Source organism: Podarcis gaigeae (assembly GCF_964106915.1).
Source record: "Podarcis gaigeae genome assembly, chromosome: 6".
Lineage (NCBI taxonomy): Eukaryota > Metazoa > Chordata > Lepidosauria > Squamata > Lacertidae > Podarcis > Podarcis gaigeae.
Genome location: NC_139682.1, coordinates 12,914,771 through 12,942,447, shown reverse-complemented (window position 1 = coordinate 12,942,447; position 27,677 = coordinate 12,914,771). Strand labels below are relative to the sequence as shown.

The window sequence follows — 27,677 nt, the reverse complement described above, 5'->3', positions numbered from 1 at the left end:
TCCTTCCCAGGTTGATGAGCCCCATCAGCCCTGAAAGAGTACTGCTAAAAGGCTTAATCTGCAGTCCACCAGCACTTTGCACAGTTGATCCTGCTCTGCTGTGTTACCTATCTGACCATAAGTCAGCCTTCCCCATAAAGGGAGCCCTCTAGATATTCTCAGATGACAAGCTCCATGCAATCCCAGCATGCATGGCCAAGAATGATGGGAACTGCAGTTGAACGGCATTTGGAGCACAACCACATTGAGGAAGGCTGCTCAGTGTGGCTCCATTGGGGCCTCCTCCATGGCATACAGCCATTAATGCCCTTTTGTGGTTTTATTTCCAGCAGCAGGAAGTGAAGTAGATGAGCCAGCCTTGAAATCCCCTCCATCCACTGTCTTGAAGAATTATGTAATTGTTGGTTCCTCCCAACTCTCAGGACAAGCTGCTCCCTTCCAGCCCTCAGGCCAGAAAATCTCCGAGCCCCACCTCAGAGGGCAGCACACAACGCCAAATGGCTCCCCTCACCTTGGTGCCGTCCACCTGCCTTTACCTCCCAGCCGAGTCATCGAGGAACTTCACAGAGCTTTGGCCACCAAACACCGGCAGGATAGGTAAGATGCTGGAAGGTTACAGGACACGGCAGGGGCATTCATTTCCATTGCTCAACTTTCCAAGGGCTAGTCCTGCTCAGAGTTGACCCATTGACATTCATGGACATGGCCACCTTCGCTTCATTTATTCCAGTGAGTCTACTCCAAGTAGCTTCACTGGCTATGGGGAAAGTGGATTTTGAAGGCTAGCTGCATTTTGATACGTGTATTATTGTTAATTATTTGTATACTGGCCTGCATCCCCAGGCCTCAGGGCGGTTCACAAGATAAAACCACAAGATAAAAACATAAAATATATAATAAAAACAAGAACATTTTAAAAGGGTATTGGATGTCAATCATCCAAAGGCCTGTTTAAAGAAGAACGTTTTTGCCGGATGCCTAAAGGTGTATAATGAAGGCAGCAGGTGAGTCTCTCCAGGGAGAGCATTCCACAGACGGGGAGCCACTGCAGAAAAGGCCCCTTCTTGTGTTGCTACCCTCCGGACCTCTCACGGAGGGGGCACACAAAGAAGGGCCTCAATTTCAAGCTCCAGGTATGTTCATATGGAGAGATGTAGCCCTTGAGGTTCTGCAGTCCTGAGCTGCTTAAGGCTTTATAGGTCAAAACTTTGCATTGAACCTGGAAATTAATTGGCAGCCAGTTTGGTCAGGCCAGGATCAGTATAATATGCTCAAACCATCTTGGCCTGGTGATCAACCTGGCTGCTGACTTCTGTAAGACCTGAAATTTCTGAACAGTGTGTTCAGAGTTAGCCCTGAAGTTCAGGAAGTACAAACTGGGTAGGTTCACGTTAAAAAGTGAGCCAAAGTGCTCTTCCATCCTTACGGTGAATCCACCCTGGACCTCACTATGGACCTTTCCTATCTGCAGAGAACTTATTTGTATTACTGGGTTCTAATAGCCTCAGGCCCATAACAAAGGCTGATCTAAATGCTTACCAAATGGAAGTCCAATTCTTAGGGGGGAATAGAAGGTACACATCACCATGCATTTGATGCCATGCGCCATGTGGGATTCTCTGTATGGAGGCCTGTATATGCAGAGACCTGAATGGTGCACTACTGCCAAGTAAACTAGAGGAGGAAGAGGAGGACTGGGTGCAAATTGGTCTATTATGCTTGAAAAGATTGATGTATTTTGTCCATGCCAAAGAGTATTTTAGATGTATGGTGGAAGGGATGGGCAGGAATGGAACCCATTCCTGGTAAATGTCCAGAAAGGCCACAACTTATTCAGGGTTAATAATGATGTGATTTCCTTGCATACTTTTTAAATTTTCTGTAAAGCACCCAATTGCCCAAGTGGAGATGTTTCTTTTGAACTCTAGTCTTCCACTAAAAACACACACACTGCCTTCTTTGGAAAGGTCAACCCGGCACCCCGCATTAACATATTTCAAAACAAGGTGTCAGTCACTGCCCTCTTGTGCCTTCCCCTTGTGACAGATATTGAGTTCTTGGCTTCCCTGTCATAGACATGGTAATCCCACCGCAGCTCCTTCACAACCCTCTGCAGAGCAAAGCGCTTGAGGCAACAAGCTTGAGACATTGATTCCCTTCCTGTGGTGCTAAGTCTGGGGGGGGGGGACAACAACCCCAAAACAAATCCGTGTTATCTGCATTTCCACCCCCAGCTTTCAGGGAAGAGAAAACAAAGGTTCTCCCAAGAAGCGAATGGACATCCGCCCATCCAGAACGTGCAGCGTTGATCACAGCAAAGAGAAGGAAAGTTCGGTGAGCTACAACAGCGACCCAGAGAACAAGCGGAATTCCGTCAAGGAGTCGGATGAGAACAAAGAGAACCTGATCATGAACTCTGAAATCAAGGACGACTCTGTTTTCTATCAGGATGAAGAGGTTTTGAATGACTCCATCATTTCTGGTAAGCAAAGTCACTTTGTGAGCCTTTACGGGAAATTCTGAAGGACAGGTCCACTGGTTTTGTTCCTTTTTTACATGTGCATTACGTTGTTGCTCAAGGTTGTGAGGGAAATATTGGCCTCCTTTTCAAATCTGCCAGTTCTTCCCTTTACCTACCCACCACCATCCATCAGCTTCTGTCCCACTCTATTTGAGTCCACTCTCTTTGCAACTCCATGTTGCTCTTCTGCATCTCACCCTTCATTTCAGAGTTTGATGCCTGGCTCACCTTCACCCTTCTGGGACAATATTTCCCAGTTTGCTCCTTAGGTTCCTTGGAAGCCGCCTTCTACTAAATCAGACTGCAGCCCTCTGTGGCTTCAGGCAGAGGACATTCCCGGCCCTACCTGGAGATGCCAGACTGAACCTGGGCCATTCTTTGTGCAGTGCAGATGCTCTCCTATTGATTATCTTCCTTGGTATTCCAGTGCCCAAGTTGATCATTCCTGCAGCAGAATGGTCAGCAGCACCTCACTTAGCTACTGCCGCTTTTGCCCAGCAGCAGATCCAAGAAGGGCATTTCATTGACCATCTCCCCCTGCCAACTCTCTCTCTCTCTCTCTCTCCACCTGTGTTTTGCTGCCGCTGCTCCGACTCTTCTTGTAACTTGCACCGCTGAGTAATGCAGCCTCACATTCATCGTGACTTCTGCTATAAGGTCCTTTGTTAAAGAACAAATGTGGGAGGTTAAGATGATGCTTTAACTAGCTTATGGGGGTTATTTTTTAAAACAACAACAACAACACATTTATTTTACAGAAAAACACACACACAAAACATCAAAATGCAAAACACCACCAAACTTTTTATCAGCAAAATGAGCTTTAGTATTGAAACTAAACCTGGGCTGAACTTTTAGCTCACCTTTCTTTGACTATTTGCAGGGAGGCAGGGGTCAGAAATTGACCACCCAAAATTGATGGGGGAGGGGCAATTTCCCCTAAGGGTTTTCAGGTGGGGTTGGTTTATTTAAGTTTCAGGTGATGAGGTAGCTGAGGTGATGTTACTCTTTGCTCTCTAATTTAAAAAAAACAACAGTGCACGTGATCCCCATTTGGCTTTCTCTCTCCAGCTCCAGAAGCAGAAGACGTTGTGTGGTTTTGTGCAGATACAGGGACATGCGGAATACAAACCTGACAAATTTTATCTGGTCCGAGATTGAAATGCATTTGGGAGGTTGCAGAGTACAAATGAGAGCAGAATTTGGGCCCACCATCAGTTAAAATGGCAGGTTTAAAATGCATTTGCAGTGCAGTCCTAAACAGATTTCTGCAGAAATTTGTTTCTTTAGTTTCAATGATAATCTAGGATTTAGGATTATATATACAAAGTCAGACCACTAATCCATCCAGCTCTGGGCTGGGTACAGACTGGCAGCCCTCCTTACCTGGAGATGGCAAGAGATTGAAGCTAGGGCCCATCTGTGCACAACCCGGATGCTCTGCTAGTGAGCCACAGCCCTTCTTCTTGAGCCTAGGAGCCTGAGTAAAATTGTTCACCCTCCCCAAACTACCCAATTCACAAAGCCCTCCAGAGAGGAAGAGCCATATCTCCATCCTTTCCCCCTCCTTCCCTCCCTAACCAAGCACCACTGGAGTATTAAAAACACCTCCTCCCCAACAAGTTGACACTCTTGACTACTGCAGATTTTACACTAATCTGGACTGGCTGGCTAAACCAGGTGAAGGTGGCCGATGGGTTTCAAACCCTTGGTGGGTTAGGGACTTCCCCTGCTTGCAAAGACAGGCTCTAGTGAATTGAGGAGACCCAACAGTGGGTCCAATGGTCAAGAAGGCAGTTTCTGCACATGCTGTTGAGACAAGTGGGGTGTGTGTGTGATGAAGCTCGTTCACCTGGGAAGGTAGTCCATCTAGGAGAAGGGAAACTCTGATCTTGCTGCCTTGTGATGATACTCATTCGTGAGAAAGGCTTCAGAAGTAAATCCCGAGGAAAAATTCATACCCACTGCCTTGTGAGATGTCTTTGGGAATAGAAAAGGCTAAGGAGTAAACCCAACACAAATCCAGAGGGGCATCCCTAAGATGGCTGAATTGATCTTGTATGACTCCTTCTGGCAACTCCAGCAGCCAAGCTGGTGCCGTACATATTGCTCTGCTTTCCTTTGGACTACATCAGTGAGGCTGAGAGGAGAGTCAGGTTTTGTCAGCTGGGCAGCCCAGGACCTCTATACACTCTGCCCAGGCTTGCATCCTGGAGAGGTCACTTCGGTTCTGCTAACACAACAAAATCAACACAGGAGGCAGCAGTTATATCTCTGCAAACACAGCAGGCACTGTGATTCTCCAGCAGTTTGACTTTACCCCAGGTGGCGCACTCCATTGTCTTTTGAGAAAGATGGCTGCCAAACACCACTAACCATTTCTGGAGCTTTTACTGTAACCATTCCAGCTGCTATCACTTTTCCTTTAATGTAAACACCTATCAATATCTAAGCCCTGAGCCTTCATCTTCCATCCTCCCAGTCTCTATTATAACCCTCTTCAACTGTCAGCTGTCACTTCTTGACTGACAACTCCATTTCCCCCTTGCAGTATTCTAAAATGACTTTTCACCACTGATTGCAGGACTGTTACTTCTGGTAATCACTCCGGAACAAGATGTTAAGCTCTAGGACTTCACCCTAAAAGATTCTCTTTCCCTCCCTCCCTCCCTCTCTCCCATTCCACCCACCATGTCTCCAAATGCCTCTCTGATATTTCAGAAGAACCCAGGTCTTGATCTGAGTGCCTCTATAGGCATCCCTAGCTAGGTCCCGACAAATCTTAAGAAGACGCAGGCTAATCAGTGAACAATTCTGAACTGTGAACAAATCTGCTTACTGTTTGTGGATATTCTGTGAACCCCTGCAAAATTGCGGTATGTGGAAGAGGGTGTTGTGTAGATGAGAAGAGTTTTAATTAAACGGTAAATGTGAATAATCTACTAGACTTCCTTCTCATAGAACACTTGGCAGACCTCATGGTGATTATCACAGCTAAGAGGCCTAGGGATTCATTAATTAAACCAAAGGGGCGAGAAAGAAGATTATGATATCCCCACAGGGCCCTAGACAGATCACAGTGTTCCTTGCACATGTTTGTTCTCTGTGCAAGATGCACTTTTCATTCTGGACACTGGGTGGTGCAGCTTTCATTGGACATTGGTTGGCAAAAAAAACCCTTTAACTGACATTTCAACAGGTGGGACAATGATGCTGGAGCCTTCATGCGGTGTGCATGAAGATTTTCCTTGGGAGGAATCTCCTAGCAGGTTTGTTTCTTGAATTTAAATTCCTCCCTTCCTCTCCAGGGATCCCAGGGCGGTGAACAGAGATGCAATTTGAAAACAAAGCAAAAGCATTCAGCTGCTTCTCTGTTTTATTTTTCAAAAAAGAATGGAGGGCTGCATACAGTGTTTGAGTAAACGTATTCATAGAATTGTGGAGTTGGAAGGGACCAGCCCCTGCAGTGCAGGAATTGTCCCTAGATGGGCTCAAACCAACAACCTTCTGGTTAACAACACTGACCTATTGCACCATTAGTATTATTATTTAAACAGACACACAATTCAATACATGTAAAAGTTTTGAAGGTTTGGAAATAAGCTACAATAGCCACAATTTCCTCTTTATTAGCCACAGTTCAGTTAACCATAGTTAAAGCTGATCATCCAAACCCAGCCCTGTGACTTAACTATGGTTTATAAACCATGGTTAGAACATGCTAGTTAACCAAGGTGTGTTGTTGGTTTATAAACCTTGGTTAGCTTTAACCATAGCTTACAGTTATATGTGAACATGGACTTCCTCCTTAGCTATAGTTACAGACTATTACTACCCGAATGTTACAGAGCCGGAATTCAATAGTGTGGCAGTGAGAGAAATTATGCTATAATGTAGCAGTCCAAAGTTTGAGTGATTGTCTGCAAGATGCCTCAGCATCAACCATTAACTATGGCTTAGCATTAATGTGTGAACAGGGCTTATGTGTTGCTGCAACAGTGCAGATGTCCCTTTGCATTGATTTTTTTCAGATACAGGCAGCATTAACATTTGGAAAATGGAACCACATGGGTGGGTCAATCACATGAGGCTCTTCCCACTCAGGAAGAAGAGAGAGGAGATCTCAATGGTGTACTGAAAATGCTTTATTTGACCCAACAAATTTCACATTTTGTGCCTCCTCTCCAGTTATATCTTATTAAGTTTCAACATTTTTGAAATATATAACCATAGCACAATCTTGTCTTTTCTCTTATTTTTGTCAACTTCCCACCCCTTTTTCCATCAAGTTGTTTCTCTCTCTCTCTCTCTCTCTCTCTCTGCTGCACCCAATCTTCTATCTATTTCTACCCATCAAATCATAACCGCAATATTATAATTGCATTTTTCGACTCCTCTCCAGGGCCGACTGTTGGAGTAAAATTAAATACAATGCATGTGACAAAGCATTGATAAGACATTTGTAACAGTTCACATGAGCTCATTTTATTTGCTAAATGGCTTATACAAAGCTTTACTGAAGAGTAGACACAGGAAATGCAGAAATGGATTGGGCCAAGTAAAAAGTTATCACCACACATGGTTGCACTGGTTTCCTCTCTGCTTTTCCCCGCTTGGCCCTTCCTGTTCAGTCACAGCCCTCCTTCGAAGGGAAGGCCCCACGTTCCGCTCGCAGATGATCCCTGCCGATCTTGCACTTCTGATTCATGAGAAAAACCTGATCCAATAAGTGATGTCCCTTTGCCTATTTTAGCAACAGCCTGTCTGACACGTTCTCGTTCTTTTTCTATGTATGCTCCAGGTACTTTGCCAAGAAAATGCAAGAAAGAGTTGCTGGCAGTGAAGTTGCGGAACAGGCCAAGCAAACAGGAGCTGGAAGATAGGAACATTTTCCCCAGGAGGACCGACGAAGAGAGACAGGAGATCCGGCAGCAAATTGAAATGAAACTTTCCAAGTAAGTTCTGTAGAGCGTAAAGCCCTGTTCAGGCTTCCATGCTTCCATGTTTACCAGTATGGAAGGAAAATAGGGATGTACCTAGAAGCTCCACCCACCTCCTACTCTTCATGTAAAGAGCAGGACCATTTGTAACAGTGGGACTTTCCTGTGTACAGCTGCACACACTCATCTCAAATCCTGCACAATTTGGGTTCCAGGTTGTGAGGAAAGGCAACAGCTTGTGGTCGAGCAGGTGTCTTGCACACAGAAGGTTGCAGGTTCAATCCTCAGGTTCAATTTCCAGGTAAGGCTTGGAGAGACTCATGGATTGAACCCTTGAGAGTGACTGCCAATCAGTGTGGACAACACCAAGCTGGACAGACCATTGGTCTGACTCAGTATAAGGAAGCCTTCCTGTGCACAGCTGTACATGTAAAGGATCAAGTGGTCATGTTATTACCTACTCCCATTGTGACAAAGACGGGAGCATTAATGCCTGAACTTCCAACTGTTTACCTTACCTTGGTGTATTACACAAGCCTTTTGTCTGATTCCTGTTGTACACCAAACATTATTGGCAGTCATAAACCTGGTCATGGGGCCACCATTTCCCTTGAGTTCAAATGTCAGGGCTGCAGGTTTGTGCGTGGGACCAGACCCCCAAAACTCACAGATGAAACAAAATGGTCTCCCAGCTTCTCTACCCTCATTGCTTCTTATTCCAGAATTGAAGCAGAATCGGAGGGGTTGAGGGCAGTTGAACTAGCTGATTTTGAGTTTGAACTTTGTGAGCTCCAAATCTTTACAGCATGTTAAGAATTTGGGATTTGGAAATCGAAACCTTATTTCTTGAGGGGGCTTGGAACTGCTGTCAGGCCTAGCCTTTGGGACAGGAAGGTTGAAACTTGGTTGTGTGTAGAGTGCCAAGGCCCAAGAAGTCTAGATTGGTGATTCATGCACAGTCAAAGCTGAAGCAAGGAACAGATTGCAAGCCCACTCCAGCATTACTTCACAATGGGGCATTCAATGGGCAACATCCAGCTATGGAACTCACTAACCAGAACCAAATTTTGTAGGTGTCTGGGTTAGGGGTTGGAACAGGTTATAGGTAACTGCAAGAACCCAGTTTAAATGCTACCATAGTGTTTGATGTTAGCTTTGGTGTCTTTATCCTGCAGCTGAAATATTTTAAAATGGTAGAGTGGCGTAAACTCTCATGTTTCTTAATGCACTCTCTACCACTTTAGAGCTGGGTTTGAGTTGTTGGCTAGCTGCAGTATTGGGCCACATCCTGATCCTGGATCCACTAAGCCCAACCACAAGGTCCTAGGTGGAATATTTGGGTGCTCAAATACTTTTCTCCCCAGACTCTACTGTTGTTGATATGGGGTGTGAGGTGAGGGAGACCTGGGATGGTGCTAGCCTCCTTCATTGGTCATCAGAGTCACTCTCGGAGGTGCCTGTGGTTTGGTCCACAATAGTTTGTGTTTGACAGCTTTCAAATATCAAGAGGAAGGTGGAACAGCTATGGACCTTATAAATGCATGAATGGGGGGCATATTGTATCATACGTACTATCTGATAAAAAGGCAAAGTCCACGTATGGGATCATTTGGAAAGAATGTGAAAACAAACCTGCCAACAGCATGTCTTTGTGCAATATCATGTCTTTATACATACCTAAGAAGCCATATGGAGCAGAAGAGGGAGAGAGGGAAGCTGCTCTATAAAATCAGAAGAGGTAGAAACTTAAGGGACAGATGCAAAGCTTGTTAGACGAGATTGGGCTCCTATGGCAGTATGAAGGCAGCCTTCTACCTTTTGCAGTTTGGTAACTTTTGGAGCACTCAGTCTTTTTCTAAACCTACTGTCTCCCTGCATACATCACTGGCTTCCTGTAGCTGCAACAACTCAATCATTTCCTCTCCTCCTCAGCTCTGTTTGGGTATCATTCATGCCTGCACACTGTGAGTCACCTTGCTTTGGAGCAGGGTTACTGCTGAACCAAATCTAAGTTGAGAGGTAGCCAACAAGGTGCCCTCTGGATATTGTTAGACTCCAGCTCCCATCTGACCCAGGTTAGGTTAGGTTAGGTTAGGCTAGGCTAGGCTAGGCATGGCTAGGCTAGGCTAGGCATAGCTAAGCACGGCACTGCTTCACTCAACTGGAGTCTAGAGTAGCTTAAAGGGACAACAAATCACAATACACAATAAAAATCCATTAAAATGAAACAAATATGCTAAAGGTGGCCAGTGGTTAAGGATGACAGACGTTGTTGTCCAACGTCATCAAGAGGGCAGCACGTTGACTGCCCCTTATTTAAGGTTTAATCTGAAGCTGCATGAGGCCACCGCCTTGGTGAAGCTAAGCAAGCCTGGGCTGAACCAGTGCCCAGGTGAGTGACTACCTGGAAGCTTCTTAAAAAGGAAGGTTGCAGGATGTGGCATTAGGAGGACTCTACTGATCTCCTTGTATGCACAGGTGGGGTATTTCACCTGCTATTTCCCCATGTGCTTCAGAGACAAGGTGGCAGGGGAAGAAATTGCATAGCGTGAAGAAACTGATAATTTGTTCTGCAGCTATGAAATGTTCTCAATGGATCTAATTTAGGGTTTTTCACACATGAATGTACTTCACTTGGCGTTATCACACCTGTTGATAAGCAGTTGGTTATGTGAACCCGCCTTCCCCGAAAACCGGTCTCTCTGAGATTATGTCAGGTGTCATGAAACCCCATCTGTTTGATATGTGGCTGCTTCACACATGCAAAGCATCACTTGGGTTTCAAGCATGTGTGTCTGGCATCACCCTGATAGTTGTGTGGGTGTGCCCAAGAAGTACTCACTCTCCAGAAAACTGTTCCCACACAGAAAGTGCAGGAAAGTAGTTCACCTGAAGATGATGGCTGAGCTTGTTCTCCACCTGTTTCAAGCTGTTTAGGTGTTGGTTGCTATTTATGAATTTAGGCCACATTTCTACTATGGTAAACGTGGACACTTTGGAGAAAGAAAAATGTGGGTCAGAACTAGGGATGGGGACATGTACAAAAATTCATGCACTTGGGTAAAAAGGTGCATAAAAATGAGTATATTGGTGGAAATAGTCTGCAAAAAATGCATTGTATTAGGAGAAATTGCTTTGCAAAAAATGAGCATTTTTGGCAAAATTGCAAACAAATGTATGAGAAGTTTGCACTAAAATGCTGCTGAATTCTCCTGAAGACTTTTTAAAAAATCATAGTCTCATGTGGAAATAAGGAGAACTGAATTAAGGGCTGGGAAATAAGAAACTGGGGGAAACCAAAATGGACAGATTCACCCACCCTTGGTTGGAACGAAGAGATTCTGTGTTGGGGATTCCCTAAAGCAAATGCGTTGAAGAATAGAGGGAGCAAAATCTCATTAGAATGGCATGGAAGAGGTACAGCTGTGGCACCTGGCTTGGATGCCTTGAATGCAGTCTCAAGTGGCTGTGGGTGCTCTTGAAAAATGGACTCAGAACTATGATTGCACTTGTTCTGAGTGGCCAGTGACTTGATTTCAGTCTTCCAGCTGGCAGAGGGTTTATATAAAATTATGAATCGTTTGCACAGCATGAATAAGCTGTATGTTCCCATTCTAATGGTTGCTAACCCAGTCCCAACAAAGCAATGCGTTGATTCTAAACTTGTATTTAAGCCATCTGTAATGCCGTCTGCTGTGTCGATCTAATTTTAACACACTTCTAATTTCTTCAGTGTGCTATATTTTTTAAATAAAAATAAAAATAAGCAGGAGCTTTGCCTAATATGGACTTATGGGGAATTAGTGATGGGTGAGCCCTCCCCACAACTGAGTTTGAAATAGGCCTACTTCAGAAGAGTTAATCTAGGCTTCACTCCAATAAGCTCATTTCAACTCTGCTCCCATTTGAGCTACTGTCCCATTGAACTTAAGAACATTAGAAGAGCCTTGCTTGGTCAGGTAAGGGCCCATCTCATCCACCATTGTGTTCTCATTACGGCCAGCCAGATGCCTATGGAAAGACCAAAAGAAGGACCTTAGTACAAAAATTCCGTCCCCAATCATGAAACTCAGCAACTGAGATTCAGAGACCTACTGCTTCTGACAGTGCAGGTCATTGCATTCCAATAATGTCATGCGGAACAAGACCCTCAAAGCCCTACTATGGTCTCCATTTCTTGAACTAGTTGAAGGGGGCAGCTGTGGAAAGGTCATAGAATCATAGAATTGTAGAGTTGGAAGGGACCCAAGGATCGTCTAATCCAGCCAGTGTGGTGTAGTGGTTAAGAGCAGTGGACTCGTAATCTGGGGAACCGGGTTCGCGTCCCTGATCCTCCACATGCAGCTGCTGGGTGACCTTGGGCTAGTAACACTTCTTTGAAGTCTCTCAGCCCCACTCACCTCACAGAGTGTTTGTTGTGGGGGAGGAAGGGAAAGGAGAATGTTAGCCGCTTTGAGGCTCCTTTGGGTAGTGATAAAGCGGGATATCAAATCCAAACTCCTCCTCCTCCTCCTCCTCTTCTTGGTTGCAAAGGCCTCAGACTTGATGCCTGTCTCCCATACCCTCCAACATTCCTAAGATGAAAAATAGAGGCCTTTCTCACTCCCCCTCCCAACTGACCCTCCTTGCCCCCCCCCAGAGCATTTCCTATCAGAAGAAGGGCAAGTGCCACCACCGCCACACCAATGGGACACAGAACACACAACCTCTGCCGACCTGAGAAAACCCTTTCTAGTCTTTAGTAGATTTACAAAAAAGAAGAAGAAAGTACACACTTTGAGGTGTACTTTCTCCTCCTCTGCTGCATCTAGGAAAGCATTTGAGATATAATTTGCAAAGCTTCCCGGATCAATCTGTTGAGCTCTGAGATACTGGGAATTTCCTTTCCTATGGTTTACCAGTAGTAGTGGAGGAGCAACCAGGCCTTAAGCCCAATGTCTCCACTGCTGCAAACTCTTCTCACCTCTGGTCTATTCATCCCCCTCAACAGGGTATCAGGAGATTGTGAATGTCTGATGTTTTACAAATTTTATATATGTGCTGTAAGCCACCCAGAGTTGCTGGGGAAACCCAGCCAGATGGGTGGGGTATAAATGATATGATGATGATGATGATGATTAAAAATGGGCAGTACGGCTTATGGTGAAGGAGATAAATGAGAAATGTTCTGAGACCAACAAGAATTGAACTACTTGCCATTATATCTAGGGCAGGGTAGTCAACATGATGTCCTCCACATGCTGTTTGTCTCCAGCTCCCATCAACCACAGCCAATATAACCTGCAGTCATGCCCAACAGCATCCTGCAGGCACTATATTGGCTATCCCTGTTCTAATGTTCTTTTATTAGAATAAGGGAGATTGAGCACTTACACAAACTGCCTTTTCCATCTTTGCTTCAGCTTGCTTAGTTGTTTCATAGTTCTTAGAATGAACATGTGCTGAGTTCATTCTTATTATTCTGAGCGCAATCTGATCTATGTTGCTTTTCTCTCTCCCTCTGCCTTGATGTTGGGCTCTTCATATGTAGATTCCCTTCTGGCTCCGTGGGGGTGGGGGAAGTAATTATCACCTTCATTTGTTTATGACAATAGATCTGATATAACGGCTATAAATGATTTAGATATAATGGCTATAAATGAAATAGAAGTCCTGTACATCTCAGCATCGTGGGGAAGAGTGTCACCAGGTGACCCGTGTTGTGCGCCTGCTCTGTTTGCTGTCTAAGTAGTGATTCTGAACAGGCAACTTCAAGACCCTTCCTGCTCTGCTTATGTCAGATTCTTTGTAGAATCTTAACACTGCAAAGTTGGAAGGGACCCTGAGGATCATCTAATCCAACCCCCTGCAAGGCAGCTGTCCCGTACGGGGACCAAACCTGCGACCTTGGTGTTGTCAACACCATGCTCTAACTAGTGGATTTGGGCAGGGCATCACTTCAAACAGAGGGCTGACTTCTGTAAAGTAGAATGCATGGCTACCTTGATTTAGACACTCAGGAAAATCAGAAAAGAAAAGTCCTTCCAGATCTGCACTACTTTAGGCTGTTATGCATGGGGAATGGAGAGGGTGCAGACAGGGAGACAATCACATTTTTGGCTTCCCTACTCATAAAATATCCAGCACATTAGGCTTAGTTCCACCTTCACACAGCTGCTCTTCCAGTGTTTGTGTTCAAGCGCTAGAGTAGGCAGCCTCTGATTTAAGGGCTGCAGCTCAGTGCTAGAGCATCTGCTTTCCATGCAGAAGGTCTCAGGTCCAGTACCTGGAATCTCCAGGTAGGGATGGGAGACATGCAACCCTGGAGAGCCCCTGCCAGTCAGAGCTGGATGGGCCAATGATCTGGCTCAGTCTAAGGCAGCTTCCTATGTTCCTATGTATGGGACTGTGTTCTATGTTTAGAGAAGTCATGTGTTAGCCAAGTGTAAAGGACTCAGCTGTGCAGCTCTTCCTATGCCGGGAAAACAAAATATTCCTAGGGGGCGGGGAATCACTTTCTGAACTGCTCATTAAAACACAAAGCTATATTTGGATAAATTTGCAAACATGAATATTTTAGCCACGGCTTGTTGGGGGGAAAGAAATCTATGTTGAGGGCCTCCTACGCATTGGCTCGTAGAGCAGTAAGAAACTAATTGCAGTAATCCAGCCTGTTTATTAAAATACTGTTTATTAAATATTGAAAGTGTGAATCGTCTCTCAAAGAAATATCTGCTAGTTTTAACACAACTTAATTCTTAGTTAGTGGGACGCGGGTGGTGCTGTAGTCTAAACCACTGAGCCTCTTGGGCTTGTTGATCAGAAGGTCGGCAGTTCGAATCCCTGCGACAGGGTGAGCTCCCATTGCTCAGTCCCTGCTCCTGCCAACCTAGCAGTTCGAAAGCACATCAAAGTTCCAGTAGATAAATAGATACCACTCCGGCGGGAAGGTAAATGGTGTTTCCGTGCACTGCTCTGATGCTGGTGTTCTGTTGCGCCAGAAGCGAATTAGTCATGCTGGCCACATGACCTGGAAAAACTGTCTGCGGACAAACACCAGCTCCATCGGCCTGTAAAGCGAGATGAGCACCGCAACCCCAGAGTCGTCCACGACTGGACTTAACTGTCAGGGGTCTTTTACTGTTTCTTTTATCTTTAATTCTTAGTTGTTGAGAAATGCTAATGAGCTAGTAAAGGCTGAGGATCCTCAAAGCATTCGCCATCCTGCCCCACAAAACAGTACCTACTGTAACTTAAACTGAAAAATGTTCTGCTGTGGTTCAGAAGCGGGTCCCAGTTGTCTCCACTGCTTCTCTGCTGGGAGGAAAGTTTTGTGTCCACCCTGCTGTTCTACTTCTTTCTTAGAAAGGTAAAGGACGTGGGTGACACTGTGGTCTAAACCACTGAGCCTCTTGGGCTTGTCGATCAGAAGGTTGGTGGTTTGAATCTGTGCAATGGGGTGAGCTCCCGTCGCTCTGTCCCAGCTCCTGCCAACCTAGCAGTTCGAAAGCACACCAGTGCAAGTAGATAAATAGGTACCACTGCGGTGGGAAGGTAAATGGCGTTTCCGTGCGCTCTGGTTTCCGTCACTGTGTTCTGTTGTGCCAGAAGAGGTTTAGTCATGTTGGCCACATGACCCGTTTGTCTGTGGACAAACACCAGGTCCCTTGACCTGAAAGCAAGATGAGTGCTGCAAACCCATAGTTGCCTTTGATTGGACATAACCATCCAGGGGTCCTTTACTTTCTCTCTGAGAAGTATGTCTAATTGCAGCCTGAAGTGGTCAGTCTTGAAAGTGCCACACAGGATCGTTAACAAGGGATCACATAAATTTCAGACCTATGGGAAAAGATCACTCCCTTTCCCTGGCTTATTCACGCCCACCCCCCTCCCCCTGAATGTGGAATCAGGGAGGCGGGGAGACCACAGCCCCATAGCAGACAGAAGAGTAAGCATCATGAGTAACATTTCTGTCTCTCCAAATCATCCGAAACTATTCTCATCTCTACAGCCAGGAAGATGCCGAGCTGTCTCCCCTGCTGAGTGCTTGAGGTCCCTTCATGTTGGGGGAGTTGTTTACGAGATGAGATGGAGAGGAACAGGGTTTCTGAGGTGCTTTTCGTTCCCTCTGCAACGTCACCCCTTCTGAACCACCCCAAGTACTAACTGATAATAAGAGATTGCGCTCATTACTCTTCTTTCCAAAGGGCTGTTTGCTTGACATATGTTTTATGGTGTTATCATAAGATGATATCCTGTCCTTTTACAATGAAAGTAGATAAGCTTGCCCATGTTGGAACAGTGTATCGCAGGCATAGGCTTGATAAGCAATAGCTCAGCCATCTGTTGCATATTTGTTTCTGTAAGTTCTCGCTTGTCTTTCGCACAGAATTTTCAGAGTGTTTTGCAGTTAGGCTGGAGGACTGTTGAGAAGCTCAGTGAGCTGAGTTTCCCCAAATTCCCCCTTCCCCCTCCTTTTCTTCACAAGATAAAACAACATGTGTGTGAGTAGCGACAATGTGAGGATTCTCCCATTTCAAATCTTGAGCTTTATAAGAATGTGAAAAAGTTGTCTTTCTCATTCAGCAAGGTGCAACTGGATGCCCCTGGAAGTTCAAAAACAAGGCTTCACCATGATCATAGAATCATAGAGTTGGAGGGACCACAAGGGTCATCTAGTCCAACCCCCTGCAATGCAGGAATCTTTTGCACAATGTGGGGCTCGAACCCAGACCCTGAGATTAAGAATCCCATGCTCTACTGGCTGAGCTATATTGAAGTCATTCTCTTGAGAGTACCAAGTCAAGACTGTACCAATTCTTGGCAGGACCAAGAATTCAGAGATGTGAGAGTGGTTTGGATGAGAAGCGGACTAATTTTTATTATTTTTATTTTTAATAAGATAAATAACCTCTGTGTAGCGCTTCTGTTTTCTTATCTTGGTAAGTCACTGCAGCCAGACCTGTTCTCCATGAATGTCTAATACTTTAAAACAAACATAGATCTGATCTCTAGTGACCAGGGTCCCGTCTTCTGGCATTGAACTTGAGTTGGGTGAAGTGTGCTTTCTTTGGTCTGCCCTGAACATGGGGAGAGTGCTGTGGCTCAGTGGTAGAGAAGCTGCTTTGCATGCAAAAGGTCCTGGGTTCAAATCCTGGGTAGGGGTGGGAGTGTCCCCTGCCCAAACCCTGGAGAGCTGCTGCCAGTCATTGTAGACAATACTGAACTAGATGGATTGATGGCTATGACTCAGTAGAAGATATAAGGTCATGCCTTGTGCTCCTATGTTGTCATTTTATTTAGTGACCTCAGGTTCTAGTACTAAGCAAGAGGAAGACCAAATTCCCTCTATCCATTCTCTGCACCTGGATCATAATTTTATGTTTATGAACTAAGGTGCAAATGTCTCATGGAACTGACTTTGGGAGATGAAGCCAGACTTACCTTTGGTGACTTTGGGTCCAGCGTGATTATTCTCCCCTACAAATATATGTAGCAATAAGGGCATGTCCTTCTTCCCTGATTTAATAGGCGTATCAAGAAAATTACCCCCACATCATCTCTAGATAAAGTCCTATTAAATTAAATTATTTCTTTAAATTAATAATCCTACCCAGTAACCCAGAATTTTATTTTGCATTGTTGATGTTTTTTTTTTAAAAAAGAAAGTTTTTGTTTACATATATTTGCACTCTGTCTTCAAATTGCTATGAGTTGGTGCTTTTCATGTAATTTGGTCATTTCATTTGTTAAGTTGTATATATGTTTGCGGGGACGCAGGTGGCGCTGTGGGTTAAAGCCTCAGCGCCTAGGACTTGCCGATCGAAAGGTCGGCGGTTCGAATCCCTGCGGCGGGGTCCCAGCGCCTGCCAACCTAGCAGTTCGAAAGCACCTCCATGTGCAAGTAGATAAATAGGGACCGCTTACCAGCGGGAAGGTAAACGGCGTTTCCGTGTGCAGCTTTGGCTCGCCAGATGCAGCTTTGTCACGCTGGCCACGTGACCCGGAAGTGTCTCCGGACAGCGCTGGCCCCCGGCCTCTTGAGTGAGATGGGCGCACAACCCCAGAGTCTGTCAAGACTGGCCCGTACGGGCAGGGGTACCTTTACCTTTACTATATATGTTTGCACTGTTGCATCCAGATTGCAATGGCTAATGACTGATGCGTAGAAATACATGAGTAACCTGGATCACACACACACCTATTTCAATTTCCCCTGAACTCATTGCATACCAAGAAACAGTTGGGCATCTAAAAAAGATTCAGCAGCACCCTAATTCACCTTTTCCTTGATTCCTTGTTACAGTATGTCTGAACCTGGAAAATGAATGTCTGGTGTGCTCTCATAGGGGCATTCCAGCTGATATGGGCATCCCGTTCTGACAGTACTGTCCTCTTTTGAATCACTGCTTCTCTAAGGCATGTCTTCAATCTGTTAGTCTGGCTGGCTGGCTCTTCTGGTTAATTGCTCAGGTCATCATTTCCCTTTGCCCCCAAGTTTTGCTCAGTCTTATATGTTTGATCCAAGGGAAGAGAAAGACTCCTCAAACCCAAGGCATTTTGGTTCCAGAGGTGAAATGTCCCACTGTTGCCCCTACAATAGGTGGGCATGAGGCTCTGCAAGGGCTTCAGCTCAAGGGAAAGCCCTTGCAAAGCTTCACTGTCAGGTGTAGGAAGTAGGAAGCAGAAATGCGTTGTTCCGCCTTCTAGAGGTAAGGCTCTGCAAGGGCTTTTCCTTAAGGGGCAGCCCTTGCAAAGCCTCACCACCCTGCTGAGTGGGAGGAAGGGAGATTCGACAAGGGCTTCTCCTTCAGGAGGAATTCCAGCAAACTTTGCTACTGGCTCTATCCAACCCTAAGGGTAGAGAGATACCAGTGGCAAAGCAGAGCAGCAGAATGCCCCACTCTCCAGAGAGCAAGCTAGTGGCAGAAGCAGTGGGGTGGTCAGGCACCACCTTTTGTGTTTCCACAGCCTGAGGCAGCTGCTTCATCCTACCTCATCTGTGGGCCGGCTCTGAGTGCAGTTCTTGGCTGTGAATCTGCTGCTGGGCAATGAGATGAAGGCATTCCACAGGTGGTTAGCAAGCAGTTTTTCAGGCATGGGAAAATGTATCCCCAAACCCAGAAGGCAGGGTGGGGACTTTCTTTGCATCCTGGGGGCCACGTTCCCTTCTGAGCAATCTTCTGAGGGCCACATGTCCTGGAGGGCAGGGCCAAAGGCTAAAGTGGCTGGAGCAACAGAGATAACATTTACCTTTGTGAACTTGGCTAGTTTCAACACATGTTCCCACACCCCTCTCTTGTAGGAATGGATTTAGATGCTAGGAGGGGATATATTGTTCAGTTATTAACCTCCCTTGCTGATGTTAGTGTGATCAAAGGAACACCATCCTTTGCATCTTAAATTTGGAAGTTAAAACAAGGTTGATTTAACTTTCTAGAAACGACAATCCAGGATGCTTTAAGGCAGGCTGGATTTTCCCAGTATTGCCCCTCTTCTCACCTTTAAAAACAACAATCACACCTGATTTTTACATAACCCTATGTCCTGTCCTAGTTATTTCAAGGCTATCACAGGACCACAAATTGCACCTACCAGAGCAAGTCAACTTTTGAAGAAAATGCAGGAGAAGAATCTCTCCACGTAGGAATGCATGGAAGTGAAAATTGAGCGTAGGTGGGTAGAAAGTTGCCATTTCACAAACTGTGGTGGAGGATTATAAAAATGCTGGTGAGGCAAGTTGCGAAACCAGGAGGGAACTTCTACAGATGGCTGATAAGGCATTCTGTGCTATGCCATGTTCAGAAGCCATGCTGCTTTGGTTAACGTCGTGCATGGGAAAAATGGGAGCCAAGATGGTAGTCACAGTGTGAAATTATTGGAATGTTGCAAATATGTAGGGGATATTAGCTATCTTGCCGAGAATCTGTATTAGCTTTACTTATGCACTTGCCTTCAGGATCCCTCAACTGCTGGAAGATGAAATAAGTCTGATAGGGAAATAACAACTCCTAAACATGCAAGAAAGGGGACGCAGGTGGCGCTGTGGGTTAAAGCCTCAGCGCCTAGGACTTGCTGATCGAAAGGTTGGCGGTTCGAATCCCTGCGGCAGGGTGCGCTCCCGCTGCTCGGTCCCAGCGCCTGCCAACCTAGCAGTTCGAAAGCACCTCCGGGTGCAAGTAGATAAATAGGGACCGCTTACTAGCGGGAAGGTAAACGGCGTTTCCGTGTGCGGCTCTGGCTCGCCAGAGCAGCGATGTCACGCTGGCCACGTGACCCGGAAGTGTCTCCGGACAGCGCTGGCCCCTGGCCTCTTAAGTGAGATGGGCGCACAACCCCAGAGTCTGTCAAGACTGGCCCGTACGGGCAGGGGTACCTTTACCTTTACCTTTTAAACATGCAAGAAAGGGAAGGGAAGGCCCATTACCACCTGCCTGCTGTGTAACGTAACAAGAAGGCCCTGAACAGAGGGGACAGACTTAAGTATGAACCCAGTGGTCCAGATTCAGCATTCTCTAACCACCAGTGCAAGGGCTATTGTACAAGCATAATGGTTGTACAATATGAAATTCAGTGAAATGGTTGCACTAGTGCAACAGGAAGAATCAGGGCTACAGCAGTTTGTTGTGCAACCATCCACAAGAACCCTGCTGGCTTCCTGCACCTTCTCTTGTGCAAGCCATTCCACTAGTACAAGCAGCACATTTTGTGCTTAGACTTTTACACATTGCTTGGACTTTAGCTTGGTGCTTCCCAGAATTTCCCCCCATATTCCTCAGTTTCAGCTCTATGCAGAAAGCCTAAAGGTAAAGGTAAAGGTACCCCTGCCCGTACGGGCCAGTCTTGACAGACTCTGGGGTTGTGCGCCCATCTCACTCAAGAGGCCCGGGGCCAGCGCTGTCCGAGGACACTTCCGGGTCACGTGGCCAGCGTGACAAAGCTGCATCTGGCGAGCCAGAGCCGCACACGGAAACACCGTTTACCTTCCCGCTGGTAAGCGGTCCCTATTTATCTACTTGCACCCGAGGGTGCTTTCGAACTGCTAGGTTGGCAGGCGCTGGGACCGAGCAGCGGGAGCGCACCCCGCCGCAGGGATTCGAACCGCCGACCTTTCGATCGGCAAGCCCTAGGCGCTGAGGCTTTTACCCACAGCGCCACCCGCGTCCCAGAAAGCCTAGCTTATCCCATATTCCAGCCCTATTTTACCACTGATAGGGCAATTAGGGCTACTTCATATGTGTCCTCAGCAGTGTCTTTCTGCTCTTGGGTGTCCAATAGCATTGAATCGACTAAAATAGGCTCATGCCAAAAAATCATCTTAAAATGGGGTTCACTCACAAAAAACCCCACACAAAATGAAGTTAGCAGTTTCAGCTCAGCTTTAGTACTGATAAGGCAAGTAGTTTTTAAGATACATCATCATCCCTTAAATATTGGATTGCCTGTGTTTAAAAAACTGAGCTCCTGATACTGCTTCTAAGACACGCAACATGCTTCAGGGTGGAGACCCTCCTTGTTGAAGCAAGAATTTTTTTAAAAAAATGCTTCTATGACTAAGGCACTTAAATCAAATAAACTTCGTAAGTGTGGCTATATTTCAAGACTCGCTTCTGTGCATGACTCTTGAAGACACCCTCGTTTTTGCATGATGTATAGAGTAAGCTCAAGCGATTCAGGAGGGGCAAACATCCGTGACACAGCCCCATGCCCAGGTTCGGTCCCCAGGATCTCCCTAGAAAGACCCCTGCCTGAATCTCTGGACAGAGGTGAACTAGAGAGACCAAGAGTCTGATTTGTCTAAGGCAGCTTCCTATGTTCAACAGAGGTCTTTAAACAGGGTGGACTACCCATCAAAGTCACCTAGGACAGTGCCATGCTGCCACCACTTTGCTGCAGTGTGTCAGGTCACCTAGGACATGAAGAGGAGTGGTGGAGACTGTGGGAATGTTTAGGGATGCGGGGGAGGATATATTGTCTAAGATATCCTATCCCAACTGGTCTTTAGAAGTTCAACAAAATCAGCAGAGTTAACATTCCCCTTTTTTTAAACACACGCACAGCAGATAGCTTGCTCAGACTTGTTAGAGCCTCTGTGAATATTTCCTGCTATTTCCCCCATTTAATCCCTCCTAAAATAAGATGCTACACAGTCTTCTGTAAAGTATAAAACGTTTGCTCACAAGTAATCATCTGTTCACACAGAGGTTCCCAGAAGGCAGACTTAAAAGGTTAGAACATAGTTTAAATGTGGTCATAGAATCATAGAGTTGGAAGAGACCACAAGGGCCATCAAGTCCAACCCCCTGCCAAGCAGGAAACACCATCAGAGCACTTCTGACATACGGTTGTCAAGCCTCTGCTTAAAGACCTCCAAAGAAGGAGACTCCACCACACTCCTTGGCAGCAAATTCCACTGTCGAACAGCTCTTACTGTCAGGAAGTTCTTCCTAATGTTTAGGTGGAATCTTCTTTCTTGTAGTTTGGATCCATTGCTCCGTGGAGCAGCAGAAAACAACCTTTCTCCCTCCTCTATGTGACATCCTTTTATATATTTGAACATGGCTATCATATCACCCCTTAACCTCCTCTTCTCCAGGCTAAACATGCCCAGCTCCCTTAGCCGTTCCTCATAAGGCATCGTTTCCAGGCCTTTGACCATTTTGCCTGCCCTCCTCCGGACACGTTCTCCTTATGGGAGAAAGACCCCCTTTTCTTCTCTTGGCCTGGAGCCAAGGGTGCATTTTAGTAGTGCTGTTGTTAAGATGGCATCGATAGAGACAAGAGAGACAAGATGGTCGCCAGCCTGTGGCTCTGGTTCTTTCTTACTTCAGGAGAGGCCACGTCCATCTCAAGTTACACATCTCAAGTTTTGTCTCAGTCCTGGAAAGCAGGAAGTTCCGGCTGGAGGACTGAGACAACCTTCATGTCTACTCTAGCAATGTTGTGGCGCTCACTGTGGCAGAGACATGGTGGCATGGGTGCACGCAGGCTCCATGCTGCCCAAACGGTCTGCCCGCTGCCTCCCCCCAGCTGTAGGGTGGCTGAGTGGGAGGAGGCAGGCAGACTCCGGAGGCCCCACGGTGCGCCTCACCCCTATGGGCAGCTCGCCCTGCCCCTGGGCACGCCGCCCCAGGCGCCTGAGCTGCTTCCTCCACCACTGCCTGGATCCTTGTGGTGGGAAACTGGACACACTCCTGAGGAGGGGAAGGGCTGGGAAGTACCAGAGGCTAGGAGTCTGGAGGATGATGAAGAGGAGGAAACAGGCAGGTGATCCAGCACAGGGCAGAGACAGGAAACAGCAGCTCCACCCCAGAGCCCAGTGGCGTAGCGTGGGAGGTGCAGGGGGGGCCGGCCACACCGGGCGCAACATCTGGGAGTTAGGGTTAGGGGGCGCAAATCCACAGGTTAGGGGGCACAAATTACTTGCCTTGCCCCGGGTGCTGACAACCCACGCTACGCCACTGCCAGAGCCACCCTGATAGTTTCTCTGTTGATAGCCTGCAAGTCCCTCCCCCTCCCAGGATAACAATAACAATAACAATAATTTATTATTTATACCCCGCCCATCTGGCTGGCTTTCCCCAGCCACTCTGAGCAGCTTCCAACAGAATATTAAAATACAATAATTAAACAGAAGAAGGAATCTGTTGCATGCCACAGAGCAGAGAGCCAGGCAGAAACAGAGAGGCTCCTTTGGGGCTCGCTGGGGACAGAGAGAGGGGCCTGACATAGAGGGGTAGGGAGTGGCGGGGGAGTTATAAGCCAGTCCAGGCAGCTGCTTCATCTACACAAGAGCAACCCTTAGAAGTCTCTGTGCTCAGTGGCGGAGCTTCATGCTCTGGCACTGGGGGTGGAGAGCAGGCAGGAGCGTGGCTGGCACGCATCCCAGGGGCATGGCGTGCCACCTGTGGGGGCGTGGTGTCCAGTGTGTGTGTGGGCAGCTGCGATGGCACCCCACCGGGATCATGGTGCCGGGGGCGAAGCCATTCCCCCGCCCCCTCTTCCTCTGCCAGTGTCTGTGCATTCTCTCTGTTCTGCTTCCTTAGTAAAAAACACACACCTAACTGTAAGTTACCCAGTGTTTCACTGTCTTTCTCTGATGTGTGAACAACCTGTTCTCCTTGTCAGCTCCCTGACACAGTGGTTGGAATCCTGTTTAAAGTTAGTGAAAAGTCTGCCCACCTGTCGTGTGAGTGTTTAGACCCAGGAAGACTGGCCAACATGATTTACCAGCTACTACTGCCTTCCCAGAAACCCAAAGCTGTATGTCTCTATGTCTCGAAAATGTAGGCGGGATGGTGAGAAGGTGGGAAGTATCTGGCAGGCCAGCCAGTGAGGTGGGTGAGAATAAATCCGGTAGGGAGTGTCTGCGGATGAGCATGGCACGTTCTCTAATAACACAATATGCCCAGTGACACACAGATTCCCATTGACTTTCAGGACTCAGCAGGTTCCGTTCATTTTGTGAAACAGAAGGTGCTGAGATTACCCCACACCAGCGGAACTGAAGAGCACATGCTGCCGAAAGCATGCCTCATCCATCCAAAATAGAGCTGGGCTATTTAAAGCCCTCTTAATCAATACGCATATCATAGAAGGGAGAAATGTTGACAGAACAAAAGGTAGCCACATGCTCTAGAGAAACTATCTTTCCCAAGTGGGGGAAGTCCTTGTCTGTATTTACCGTATTTTTCGCTCTATAAGACGTGCCAGACCACAAGACGCACCTAGTTTTTGGAGGAGGAAAACAAGAAAAAAAATATTCTGAATCTCAGAAGCCAGAACAGCAAGAGGGATCGCTGCGCAGTGAAAGCAGCAATACCTCTTGCTGTTCTGGCTTTTGGGATAGCTGCGCAGCCTGCATTCGCTCCATAAGACGCACACACATTTCCCCTTACTTTTTAGGAGGGGGAAAGTGAGTCTTATAGAGCAAAAAATATGGTAATTTTATCTATTATTTCTAATTGTTAAATTCCTGTACCACCCTTCATCCGAGGATCACTGGGTGGTTTGCAGTATGAAGTCTGTAACGCCCAGAGAGACCTGAGACTGGCTTTTGCAAACAAACAACACACCCCATGTTCCCAAGAGACTGCATTTCCCATGCCAGAAAGAGGCTCTGAATCCAGCCTCCCCGCTGAGTAAACCGAGAGGCAAGGATGCGCCAGTGTTTAGCTTAGTCATAGGAAATGTTTTCTCATGGTTGCCACCCTTATGACGCCATGTTATTATTCAGGAGAAATTTGCTAGCAAACACCTCTTCTTTGTCACGTGTATGTAAGGGCCACGTGCAACGTGCACCATGGCACAGAGACAGAGGGGTAAATGGGGTTCTGGCATCGATGTATCGGTATTGCAGGGGTGTCTGGGAGCCCACTTGCAAATGCATGAGGTTAAATGATCTCATACATATTACCAAATTCTGGAATGCACCAAATCTTAAACCAGATTTTATTAGTCCAGCAAAGTTAGGTTTATTTTTACTGATCGGCTTAAAGTACAGTCTTGTTCTAGGTTTGGGGACTCAGTCTGGGTGATAGCTGTGAGTCCTTCCCAAACCTATGATCCTAGACTCTAGGAGAGGAAATCTGCGGAACCAGCCAAATTAGGTCCTTACTTAAGGTAATGGCCTTAGCTAGCCAGTTAAGTTCTGTCATTTACATTAGAAAGAGGTTGCCCTGTTGTCATAGAGACAAATAAGTGGGCCTTGGTCCAGTGGTCAAGAAGGCAGTTTCTGCACATGCTGTAGAGGGAAGTTAGAGGCTGATGGGGCACATCAATCTGGGAAGGTAACCCATCTAGGAGAACTCTGATCTTAAACCTTTGCTGCCTTGCGGGATATCTTCAGGAGAAGAAAGGGCTAAGGCAGGGGGTAGGCAACCCAAGGCCCCGGGCCCAGATCCGGCCCAATCGCTTTCTAAATCCGGCCTATGGACAGTCCGGGAATCAGCGTGTTTTTAGATGAGTAGAATGTGTGCTTTAATTTAAAATGCATCTCTGGGTTAAAATGCATCTGTGGGGCATAGGAATTTGTTCATCCCCCCCCCCCTCCAAAAAAAATAAAATACAGTCTGACTCACCACATGGTCTGACAGATGGTGGACCTGGCTGAAAAAGTTTGCTGACCCCTGGGCTAAGGAGTAAACCCTACACAAATCCAGAGTGGAGTAGCCATGAACTTATCTGATCCTCTTTTAAATCCAACCAAGTTGGTGGCCATCACTGCCTCTTGTGGGAACAAGTTCCACTGTTTAACTATGTGCTGTGTAAAGAAATACTTTCTCTTGTCTGCCCTGAATCTTCCAACATGTAAGGTAAAGGTAAAGGGATCCCTGACCGTTAACTCCAGTCGCAGGCGACTCTGGGGTTGCGGTGCTCATCTCGCTTTATTGGCTGAGGGAACCGGCATACAGATTCCAGGTCATGTGGCCAGCATGACTAAGCCGCTTTTGGCGAACCAGAGCAGCACACAAAAACGCCATTTACCTTCCCGCCAGAGTGGTACCTATTTATCTACTTGCACTTTGACGTGCTTTCATACTGCTAGGTTGGCAGGAGCTGGGACCAAACAACGGGAGCTCACCCCATCGCTGGGATTTGAACCTCCGACCTTCCGATCGGCAAGCTCTAGGCTCTGTGGTTTAGACCACAGCCCCACCCCCGTCCCTAGGCTTCCAAAATGTAGCTTCACTGGAAAGCATATCTGCTACTCAGATGGAGTAGCCAGAGATATGAAATGGTTTGATCCAGCAAAGCATGGGCAAAGCCAATGTCATCCCATTGCGGGATATGTGTTGTGTTTCCCAGTTGGTACCTTGTCTGCTTTCTTATAAACCAAGCCAGGCCACTGTTGCCATAGCAATAGTTTCCCCCCTCCTCCCAGCCATCTCTGAAATGGAAGTGTTCTCTGTTTCACCCATATTTCTCCTCTCTTTAGGCTGCCTCTCAAATTAATTTGTCTCTCCCTGATGCCCAAGGCCATTGCACATTTTGGTAATACTCCATTGTCTTCGAGACAAGCCTTGTTCTGCTCTTGGAAGGCTCCTGGCATTCTGTGTAAACCTTTCATTATCCTCCCTGAGTGTAGATAATGAACCCTCAATGGCATTAAAGGGCATTAAAGGAATTGAGCCTTTTGTGACAAGAGGTTAAAAAAAGGAGACATGGGTAATGATGATTATTTACCATAAGAGCTTCTTAGAATTCTGGCTGCACACTATCCTGCAAGGGACCCCTTCATCCGTCAGCTAACCAAGCCCCCGGGGGGGTGAAAAGTGTCTTTTCCATGAAGAGAGATGGTGAGAGAAGAAGGGGTGAAGGGAGAGACAAGTCCGTTTGATTAGATTTAGAGCATGGCTAAGAATGGACGAATTATTGGGCTAAGTGTTGTTTTCGTGGGACAATTTGTACAACCCGAGCCAGATATGTCCCATTATTGCTTAATGTTGAGATGAAAACTCAGATTCCTAGAACAAATTATACACCTGCATTTTCTACTTCATGTACTTTTGAACTTGCTCAAGTATTTTTCATAAGACACGATGCATTAAGTGGTTCTCAGCTGTGGTGTCTAGACTCTCACAGACTTGTTGTTTTGGTCTTTTATCTGTATTTTGAGGGCAGCAGGTTGGGGAAGGCTATTTAACTTACCCAACTTTATTTTTTTTAAAAAAAAAAACAGTTGTCTTGTTAATACAGTGGTGCCTTGGAAGTTGAACGGAATCCATTCCGGAGGTCCGTTCAACTTCCAAAACATTCGGAAACCAAGATGCAGCTTCCGATTGGCTACAGAAAGCTCCTGCAGCCAATCGGAAGCTGCAGAAATTGCATTGGACGTTCAGGCTCTAAAGAACGTTCGCAGACCGGAACACTCACTTCCAGGTTTGTGGTGTCTGGGAGCCAAAACGTCCAAGTACCAAGGCATTTGGAATCCAAGGTACGACTGTACTATGTGATATGTTGTCCAATCCTGTATGTTTAACAGGAAGTAACGCTCTGAGTTTGCATAGGATTTCAGCTGAGCACACAATTAAAAGCTTGTCTTGCTGAGTTCCATGCAATGCCATGCTCTCTAATAAATGTTTTCAGGGTTGTGCCCTTAAATCCAATGTCTTCTCATGTCTGATGTTCTGAATGGAAATGGAAAGGGGGGAAGGCAACACAGCACTTGCCTGGAAACAATAAATATGGGGATTTGGCTGGTGATATGTTGTGGCTAGGAATCGTTTGAGAGAATT

At 46.4% G+C, this 27,677-nt stretch overlaps 1 protein-coding gene across 4 annotated transcripts in view; it reads left to right on the top strand.

The window, feature by feature from the left end:
• PHACTR3 (phosphatase and actin regulator 3) overlaps positions 1–27,677 on the top strand; it is a 204,172-nt gene that overhangs the window by 117,096 nt on the left and 59,399 nt on the right. For all 4 annotated transcript variants that reach the window (XM_083744399.1, XM_083744397.1, XM_083744398.1 and 1 more), the window contains 3 exons: positions 423–597; positions 2,235–2,482; positions 7,323–7,476. In XM_083744399.1, the coding sequence (XP_083600525.1) occupies positions 423–597; positions 2,235–2,482; positions 7,323–7,476 (577 nt within the window). The remainder of the gene's footprint in view (positions 1–422; positions 598–2,234; positions 2,483–7,322; positions 7,477–27,677) is intronic.